This window comes from Tricharina praecox (genome assembly GCF_024521635.1).
Source record: "Tricharina praecox strain CBS 144465 chromosome Unknown BZA05scaffold_2, whole genome shotgun sequence".
Lineage (NCBI taxonomy): Eukaryota > Fungi > Ascomycota > Pezizomycetes > Pezizales > Pyronemataceae > Tricharina > Tricharina praecox.
In genome coordinates this window covers 2,153,764-2,163,981 of record NW_026250404.1, presented here as the reverse complement: position 1 = coordinate 2,163,981, position 10,218 = coordinate 2,153,764, and the positions used below count along the sequence as shown (strand labels likewise).

Genomic DNA, 10,218 nt, shown 5'->3' with positions numbered 1-10,218 from the left:
CCAACTCTAATAGTACCTATCGACAGGAAAGCGCCTCGCACGTGATGGCTTGCGTACTGTTTGTTAGACGCCGCAGACTACCTACCCGCGGAGACTGGCGGCAACCTTGCGTCTACTCGCGGTAAGGTGGAGTACATCACTGTGGAAAGCCACGCGGGCGCGTCTAGAGTAGTTGCCAGTGCCACGGAAACACCTTCTGTGTGGCCCACAGTCCACTCCGAACACGCCTCATCACCGCCACCGATGCATAATCGGGCGTATCCCAGGCCCATGGGTCCACTTCACCTCTCCAGCACCCGACTTCCAGTCATTCCGGTTTTCACAGCCAGTGTCCACCGTCACGGCGCCACTACCGCCGGGAATGAGAATATATATAGTGCAGATCCTATTCTCCTTCAGAGTCCACGTCAAGTTCGGACGGGAGTCGGGACCAGACGGGATGGAAGTCAAATGGCTTCCACGGACAACAGTCAACGCTGCGGCCACACCTTGATTATGTTGCTCTTCAAAAAACTGGTTCTTTTGTCGGTTCTATGATCTATCAATCCATGTAAACAATTCAAATTCAGTCTGGTCGGGTGCTAGCCTTGAATTTCACTACAAACATGGAAGCATAAGCGTGGATGATGGGCAAGCTTAGTACTCACTTTCAACCAGGTATGTATGATACTGACGTCAACTTTGCGCCTTTCAAGACTTGTTGTCAATTGAAAATTCCAGCTATGTCATCTGTCAGAACTGGAACGCACCGTGTTCTCTGAATCTTGAGTGCAAACGGATCATCATAGATCACCGTCACTCACTGCACAGTCTGCACTCTGGTACGGTTAAAGCTTTGGAGCGTCTGTGAAACTTCCACTGCAAATAAATACTAGTACTGTTCTTCCGCCCCGCCGGCGAGTTCTCTTCTGCATGCCCTAAGTCCATAGCTATATCATGTGATCATCTTTTTTTTCCAATTACCTATTCAGTTTGGGCCCTTCCATAGCCGGTTTGCACTGTTGGTTTGCAGGTCTGACCGACTGAGCGTATCGGCTGACTCGTTTCGGGCGTATGACTTGGAAGTTGGAGCACGAGGAATAGTTAGTTGGTAACTTGGCATCTATTGGTGCTTGAAGCCGTATTGAATGATAAAGCTGAATGGCACCCCCAAGCTCCAACTATTAATGCCGATTTCCCTCTCTTTTTATGATCAAGCCACGTGCCGTGTGTGTTGGTCTTGGAAGTTCGTAACTGTGGTGAAACTGACATGTCATTCATCCTCACGAACCACTTCACTTCACCATCTCAACACTCGGCAACATTGTTTCTTGGGGGGGGGGGGGGGGGGGGGGGGGGGGAGAAGTACTCAACTACCAGGTACCTAGGTAGGTAGGCAACTTCTTTTGAAGAATGATCCTAACGTTTCTTCCCTCGAGTCTCGATTTCTAACACTACTATAGATCTACCTACTGGTACTACCTAGTTGAAGTTAAATGGCACCCCCCAGGCTCCAATGTCGACTTCCCTCTCTTGAGTCTTTTCACCTCCGTATTCAATGATCTCGATTAAGCCATGTGCCGCGTGGGTTGGTCTTGAAAAAGTACTTTAGTGACATGTCATTTATCCTCACCAACCACTTCACTTCATTACCTATCTCATCACTCAGCTACATCCTTTCTTTGGAGGAAAAAAAGTACTCAACTGGGTAAGTAACTTCTTTGAAGGAGGTTCCGAACGTTTCTTGCCTCGATTGCTAACACGCGACCTAGTCATACTGCATACAACCGGTGAGCGGCCGTAATGGGGACGAAGAATCGAAGATGGCTCTCATGATTCCTCTGTACGGACTGCAAGGAGACGCCGTATTGGTTTGTCGGTTTGTGGCGATTGGGATTAAAGCTCGCTCATAACCGTTTATACTCTCTCGAGTAGGTAGTAGACGGGTTGGTCGTTAGCATTCGTAATTTCTGGCTGGCTCGTTCGGCTCTCCGCTGAATTATCAACAGTATGTCAGTATCAAAGCGACGGCTCCTCCTCTCGCCGACAACACCCCCTACGCTTCAACTTGTTACTTACCCACAGCAAGGTCGGCCTATGTACATACAAGCGACGTCCATGCTTTGACGAACCCACCCTACCGGGTTTACCTACCCAGAGATACATCATGGCTTCAATGTGGCCTGGGCCTTCATGGTATGTATGTAAGTCTTGGATGATTTGATCCAAACATTCAACATTGCCTGAAATTCTGAGTGATAATAGGCTCATAGCGGGAGCGGTCGTTTCGAGGCGAGCTCATAATTCAAATCACATGGATTTTATGCATAATTTATAGGTACTCCATTCGATCATCCTAAGTTGCATATGTTGCGTGGTGCGTGCTAACCTTTCACGCGGCCCGAGTCGACTGAGAGTATCTAAACATAGGTAGGGAGCTTTGACTGGAAGGTTTGCCTGTCCGTAAATATCCGATTCCCCGGGATAGCGAGAATAACTCTCAATTAGCCTTCCAACACCACGCTTTAGATAACTATACTCAAGGTTGGGTTCTCATTGCGGAATTGAATCGCATGCACATGCGGCACGTGAGCTTCGCGAGGACGTTTGGTATAAATAGTAGGTGTATTGAAGAGACTACTGCGACAATATGTAGTCAAGGAGGGAATGTCTCCACCCTCCGTCTGTCTCTATGGCCTACGCGGCTGAAGGAAACCATGGCGACCTTCGAGAAGGACTGGAACCGCTCCAGTTGTGGACAGGCCAACCCACGACGCCGTGTGCAGCTTGAATTTAAAACTCATGTATCGATTCCCCATCCCATCCGATCAGTTGACCTTGCCGCATGTGTGTACGTGGAGACTCGAGAGGTCCAAAAGAAAGAAAAGGGTACGGTACGCTTAGGAGTGACAACGCTGTGAGCTTCTCCTCCTCCTAGTTGCTTCGGCTCCCTACCATACTCTAGAGTACCTAGAGTACGGTAGTTAGTGCTAGACGGCCACGGTGCTTAGTAGAACGTCTTCCAGCATTCGTCGACCTCCGAAACTCCGCCTTTCAGCCTTTCAGGCTACACGTTTGGACAAGCCCGTTGACGAGCCCGCAGACGATAGTTACATACAGTACCGGTTACCTACCTACTCGGCTAGAGGTTCGAACTTCGGACGCAGTTGGCCGTGGCGGCTTCTACCGCTAACTATATAGCTGTACTGTACCGGTACTGCACTTATCACACGCAAGCCTTGAAACTTCATCGTTTGGCCAAGCGAATTCAACTTCCAATAACCGACTGTACTGTAAATACGCGATGGATTTTGCCGGCGCTAGATACTAGGTCTTAGTAGAAGAAAGTCAGGGAACTGGGTATTCGCAGGGGCGGGATGTGGGGGACGGAACGCGGAGTCGGACGTCGGCGGGAAAACCTAGGTATGATCCATCATCCCATGTCACTATGTGCGTGGAGCGTGGAGCGCGGGGAGGGAAATCAGCCTTCAGGACGCGTGGGGATAGCTAGTTTTCGTTTGACCATTGATTATTGGATGCGACCTAATAATACCCATTTGAAGTTGGTTGAAGGCCTTGACTCGGGGCGCATCCACTCACAGCACCAAATGACCGCCCATGAGCGGCACAGCACCTTACCGCACAGCACGCCGGCCCCCGCCCAACCTTCAACGTCCGTCCAACGTTCGCGGGTACCTGCCTTCCAGTTCGTGCGTATAGTAAATTTACCGAGGTACACACACACCACTCCGCAATAATATATCACCGAAGCCCGGAGTGGATCGACTCCGACCTCCACAATTTTTCCCCACAACTTCGTGCGTACTGCGTGCATCCCGGCTGTTATGCGAGGAATTTAGCCTAGGTATGAACATACACAAGTTTGCATCATACAAAAAGTCACCAAGTTATGCATACCCAACCCGCTTGCTTGCTCGAGACCAAAGAAAAAATAACTATCCTGAAGATCCTTCCCATCAATGATCAGCCTTTTCTCCCGGGTATGTAGAGAGTACTAGTACTCCATGTTTGTATGTATATACGTTCGCAAGCATACGTCGCTACCATGGATGGTGATGGGTTAAAGTCGGGATTGTGGAGTAACCGACTAACGAAGTACCCACCTAGTGCGAGTCTCCCTTTGCCGAACGGATTCCTATGGTATGTATCATGGCACATGAACCTCCAAGAATTCCCCGTTCCGGGGGTAAAAACATCATTACGGGTATAGGAGTCGCCTGGGAGCCCACCGACCCGGACACACACTCTCTCCCTCCCTCCCTCACAAGCTCGCCAGAGGCGGGAGAAAGCTGGAATTCAACCGGTGATCTGGACTTACCCCAGCTTTGGAATACTCACAGGGAGGCATTACACCGTTTGGCGGGGCCCCGCCCGCGCGACGGTGATGTCCACAGGGTGGAGTACCTGGCACCAGCCGCAATATCACGGCTATCACCGCGCGTTGCACTATTTGCATGGGCACACGTTGCCGGGTGAATACGATTCTCTCGATTGCATACGGTATCCCCCTCCCATGGTTCATGGATCGAGTCGACCTCAACCGACGCAATCCAGGTTTCTGGGCTCCGAGCTGCTGTTGATATAAAGGGCGTGGAAGTCCTCCGGGTTTGGAAGGGACATCCACGGTACCTCCCTCCAAGCGGCTCATCAATCAGACTTCAATATGCGGTTTCTCAACATCCTGTACTCCTCGCTCATCCTCGTGTCGGCTGTCTCGGCGGCGCCGTCTCCAAAGGGTGGGAACGATGTCTTCTCGCCCAGCAAGTGGCCGCTGCCCAGCAAGGTGTGTCTTCGCCTCTGTTCCTGTGGTGTCTGATGTTGTGAAGCTTACACCGCCGCCAATTGCAGGTCTACGGTGATACTGAGGGATGGGGCACAGTACACGTCCACGACCCTTCGATCGTTAAGAAGGGCAAGTACTACTACTCGTTCAGCACACATTTGGGAATCGCCATTGCACGTTCGCCGACACTGAACGGTCCCTGGAAGCACCTCGGCAGCGTGATCGACACCCAAAGCATCATCGAGCTTACCGGTCGTGACGACCTCTGGGTTCGTACATAGCTCCCACTTGCTCAATTCCCCGGCAACATCGAACTGACCAACGTCTTGCAGGCTCCGGATGTGATTGAGCACAAAGGCATGTACTACTGCTACTACAGCGTCAGCACCTTCGGCAGCCAAAACAGTGCCATCGGAGTAGCCACCTCCAAGACTTTGCTTCCAGGCAGCTGGACGGACCACGGCATGGTGATCCGGTCCTACGACCCGACACAGTTCCCCGACGCGCCCAGCCCCAACAACATCACGAACGCGATCGACGCCAACGTGTACATCGACAAGAAGACGAAGGAGGTGACGTTCTCATACGGCAGTTTCTGGTCGAACATCTGGGCGTTCCCGATGGAGTCGATGACCTCGATTGCCTCGGACGCGGTAGCGACGCACTTGGCGCTCGACCCCGTGGCCCCGCAGGCGGTCGAGGGCCCCTTCGTCCACAAGCACGGCGACTGGTTCTACCTCTGGATCTCGTCCGGTATCTGCTGCGGCTTCAACGCCTCCATGCCAGCCGAAGGCACGGAGTACAAGATTAAGGTCGGAAGGAGCAGGGCCGTCACTGGCCCGTTCGTTGACCGTAACGGAACGGATATGAAAAACGGCGGAGGCGATGTCGTCTTTGGAAGCCACGATTGGGTCTACGGGCCCGGTGGCCAGGGCGTGCTCGTCGATGGGAAGAAGGATATCCTCTACTACCACTACGTCGACACCAGGGTTAGCTACGTCGATGAGGATAAGTACTTGGGATTCAATGAGATCAAGTACGTGGATGGATGGCCAGTGTTGGTGTAATGATCGGTTGCGAGATGTAATGGGTTGTGTGTACCTATGTAATTAGAACACGGATTACGGTGGATTGCATGTATGTATGTAAATGAACGTGTGAGTTTTCTGGATATCGTGCGCAGTTTGTGAGTGAGTGAGTGAGTGTGGAATAATCTACTCGGCCCGCAATGGCTAGAAGTAGAGCTTCCAGGCCTCCCGTCCCGAAGCGACCTTCGTAGGCGCAGCCGAACTCTCGCTGACATCTGCGGGGGAAAATAACTGACTGCATGCGTTATCGGTTTTCTGTCAGGCCATGTAGGGCTGAAGTACTCCGACCCAACACTCGGCCCCCACGTCCGGCTCCGAAAGACGCCGATCCGAGTAATATCCGCGTAACCAGTTACCACTCTATGGTACAGCCACACCCCACGGCGTGCTGAGTGGCATGAGAACTCGCCTGTTCCCTCATACATCCCACCTACATACCGTCGAGCGATCCCCCGTCGTGCCGGAGTCCGCCGAAACACTGAAGTATCACGCAACAGCTCACCACTGAAAGCTATCATGACATGTTTTCCACTCCACACTGCTCCAGGCGAGCGAGCCTGATGCCACGACCGCAGCCCACAGGAGGGGAGCAGATGATACCAGCGGGCGCTCAGCAGCTACATAGCTATAGCTACAGCTCCGTATTTAACCCATCCACAGCCGCCGTCACGATCCCACCTCTCCATCATCATCAGCATCATCACGATCATCGCCACTCACCGCACTCACCAGCACTCGACTTCCATCGAAGTCCACACATCTCCACTCAGAAACTCTCTCCACTCACCCAACCAACCAACCAGCATGTTTTCCCGCCCGCTCCTGCGCGCCGCGCCGTCCGCCGCCAGGCGCACACTCGTGCAGCCCGCTCGCCGCCGCACGATCTTCATCGCGCCCGGCGACGGCGCGCGCCACGCCTCGCCCGGCTTCGCTTGGATAGGAACAATCACCAGCGCTAGTATTGTGACGTACATATTAGCCCAGGCTGTGGTGAGCTTCCCCCTCCCCTCCCCGGGATTATGGAGAGAGCTGGGATTATGGAGAGAGCTGGGATTATGGAGAGAGCTGGGATTATGGAGAGAGCTGGGATTATGGAGAGAGCTGGGCTGATTACTGGCTGGCAGAAAGTTTCTCAGAAGTACTGAGCGGTATCATCACGAAGCGGAGACGCCCATGTGGCTGCGCGCGCTGAGGGAGCTGGAGTATTAGCACACTCGGTCTTTTTTTGGTCTTTTTTTGGTTTGCGAGTTGGAACTTGGACGGAGTTTTCGTTTTTCGATTCGGATTTTTGCTCGGCCTCTGGCGGAACTTGAGGGGGCACGCTGTATATATCATGACTGGTGGCTAGATTGTAGATGGTAGATTAGGCTTAATCACTACTTCTTCTTCTTCTTATTCTTCTTCTCTTCCAGGTTCCGAGTGCTATCATCTGTGAATAAAGTTGTTCCTTGCTCAAAATTACCCAGTGCAGTTTCTCCGGTCCCAGCGTAGCCTGTAGATATATAAACAAAAAAGCCCGGGCCGATCCTATGCCATTTACTGGCTCGGTCCACGGCATTGCGATAGGTACAACCATTCCACTGGATTCCAGGGTGTAGTTATCCTAAATAGTACAGAGAGGTATGATCCCCTCCGTGAGCCTCTGCTCTCCTCGCACTAGGTATTTCCTTTTCCCACCAGATTCCTCTCTTCCTAGAGGGTAGAGTACATACCAGTAGAGTACAATTATCGCCATATACAGGCCCGCCGATAGGTATTCTTCTCGTGTTGATCCCTTAGAGCCTTAGCCTACGATATCGCTACTCTAGAGCAATCCATAATTAGAGGAGCGTCTATATAACGCACCCGCCACCCCCTGGCCGCCATCTGCTTCAATAAGCGCCATATAACGGTAAGGGTTAGTGCATGGTCTCATGGAGGGACCTCACAGTGTTTTTAAGCGGCGTCATTCCCGGAGGTTGAACGATAGTTATTACTCGAGTAGTTATACGACGCATTTACGATAGATATTTCGAGTTTGTACTTAACTCCATGGCTACTCCCCCGCCCAGCCCGCCGCCCAGTCCCCCGCCCAGTCCCCCGCCCAGTCCGCCGCCCAGTCCCCCGCCCAGTCCCCCGCCCAGTCCCCCACCCACCTCCAAACTCCCACGAGGCGGCCGAACCTACCGCATATCCGGGATCCCATTCTCAACAACCACCGACGACTTCCGAGCCGGATTTAGCCAGCTCATTAAGGACCATGAGTTCACACTGTCGCTGGGCGACTCCGGGAACGGCTACAAAACTGCGACTGTAACGTTCGAGGAATCAGTTCCGCCGCCGTTCGACACATGTAAGCCGCGGAAAAGGGCTTACTTCATTGTGGAGGGAATGGGGAAACTCGTGGTGGATTGTGATTTCTTTGGGATGACGTCCTTGTATTGCGCTGAGGATGGGGCGGAGGTTGAGTATGCACCCATTCCCCCACGAATGACATGCATCGAGGTGTTGACTTGTGGCGCAGCATAATCGCGGTCACCGGTCTCGCGGGCCACGCCTACGGCTCTTGGAGATCACGAATGCAGAACCAGATGTGGCTGCGAGACTTTCTGCCGCCGGATATGGAACGACTCGGTCATAAAGTCAGGATTCTGACGTATGGCTACGACTGTAGCCTGCAGGATAGTGACTCGTCGGCGGGGATTTGTGATTTTGCCAAAAGCCTTCTGGTGGAGATTAATGGTGCCCGTACGAGCAAAAAGGTACAGGTTTTTTTCCCTCCAATTATCGTATGTAGGGTTGGTGCTGGATCGGTAAGAGGCGGCGAGTACACCCATATTGAGCCTGCTTCAGTTCACTGCCGTGAGAAGGATGTGAGCCACCAGGGCCAGGACAGACAAGGAACTCTTGAGTAAATCCTATGAGAACTCAGTTTAACAGCTGGCCGCATGTAGGAAAGGCACCGTCCAATAATTTTCATTGCGCACAGTCTCGGCGGCCTAGTCGTCAAACAAGTAAGCACGCCCACTTCAGCGTGTCACTCCATATCCTGTATTCACCGCTCGAATCCTAGGCCCTCGTGAGTGCACTGAGAGGAGACCAAGACGAACGCACCATCCTCAACGCAGTGACGGGCCTGTTCTTCTTCGGCGTGCCCAACTGCGGGCTCGACGTGACGAACCTGATGACGCTAGTCAAGGACGCAAAGAACGCCCGGTTCATCGACGAGCTGGGGGTGGGCTCGCACCTGCTGAGGCACATATGCACACAGTTCTCGCGGGGGCTCTCGCTCAACGATTGCCATGTCCAGTCATTTTATGAGCTGAGATACACCGGCGCCGTCATCGTAGGCCAAACTTATCCGGTGTGCGAGCCTGCTGGATCACCGTGCACTAACACACACTCTCGAAGGTCCAACCCGACGGGACCTGGGCACGCGGCGACCACGGGATCCTTCTGGTGTCGCAGGAGTCCGCCACGTACGGCCTTGTGCGCAGCCCCACGTGCCAGCAAATGGGGATCGACAGAGATCACTCGGGCCTCGTCAAGTTCACCGACGAGTGGGACCGGTACTACATGCTCGTACGAGACGCGATATGCGCATGTGCGGGGAGGTCGCCTGGCGTTGTTAGAGCGCGGTGGCGGGCGATGGGGTTGGATAGGGAGGGGGAGGCGGCGGAGGTTGGGTCGCCGACTTGGTGGTTCGAAACGTCTGGGATGTTTGGGTGGAATTGAGAAATGGGCGAGCTGGGACTGGTTCGCAGTTGTTCCGAATCTGCGATCCGCATCAGGGCCCAATCCGCCAAACATGCCAAATGGGGCCCCCTAAATACTCTATCGGAGTACATAGAGTAGTAAAAAATATAGGCTTTTCGGGACCAGAGTGCAACTTGAATTATGCAATTTCCATGTTGCTTCAGTACCGTGCTAGAATTTAGCACCCAATGTAATGCAGATTCATATGAATGCGTCGTGCCCGAAAGCCTGTCACGCTGTCGTAGTTGTAACACTATGTACCGGTTTTACAATGCCCATTTGTCTGCAATGCTCATGGCAAATGCCCGATCGTATGTATACGGGAGCTTATCTAAATACTGCATTTGCAGGCGGGATGCGCGATGCCAGTACCGTCATTCGACGTATTTAATATTTTTTAAATATTTCCGATGCTTTTAATACGTAATCATTTACCCTCTGTAGTGCGATGGCTATCATAATACTAGGTAGCGAAATTACCTGCGGCATTCTTTTGAATGCCGTTTTCTCAACATACTAGGTATTACTATATAGAGCCAGGCAATAAAGTCATCAAGCTTGTGGCAGCCTGGTATGGGCACGATTTTGACACAACCCGCATGAAAATATTTA

General features: G+C 52.6%; 2 protein-coding genes across 2 annotated transcripts; both read left to right on the top strand.

The window, feature by feature from the left end:
* Positions 1 to 4,872: 4,872 nt before the first annotated feature.
* BZA05DRAFT_331110 (glycosyl hydrolase) lies at positions 4,873 to 5,850 on the top strand (the record flags this gene model as incomplete). The annotated part of the gene is made up of 2 exons (XM_051480575.1): positions 4,873 to 5,052; positions 5,116 to 5,850. Coding segments are annotated over 2 exons (915 nt in total), but the record flags the coding sequence as incomplete, so codon positions are not given.
* A 2,128-nt stretch (positions 5,851 to 7,978) lies between these two features.
* Positions 7,979 to 9,806, top strand: BZA05DRAFT_385833 (uncharacterized protein). Its single transcript, XM_051482442.1, has 4 exons — positions 7,979 to 8,318; positions 8,375 to 8,612; positions 8,805 to 8,864; positions 8,924 to 9,806. Exons 1-4 carry the CDS (start codon positions 8,242 to 8,244, stop codon positions 9,677 to 9,679), a joined length of 1,131 nt encoding a protein of 376 aa, XP_051343817.1. The 5' UTR covers positions 7,979 to 8,241; the 3' UTR covers positions 9,680 to 9,806.
* The last annotated feature ends 412 nt before the right edge of the window (positions 9,807 to 10,218 follow it).

Coding starts and splice junctions, on each gene's coding strand:
- BZA05DRAFT_385833 (XM_051482442.1), top strand. CDS start 8,242: ATGGGGAAACTCGTGGTGGATTGTGATTTCTTTGGGATGACGTCCTTG. Junction 8,319..8,374: donor GAGGATGGGGCGGAGGTTGA/GTATGCACCCAT, acceptor CTTGTGGCGCAG/CATAATCGCGGTCACCGGTC. Junction 8,865..8,923: donor GCGGCCTAGTCGTCAAACAA/GTAAGCACGCCC, acceptor CTCGAATCCTAG/GCCCTCGTGAGTGCACTGAG.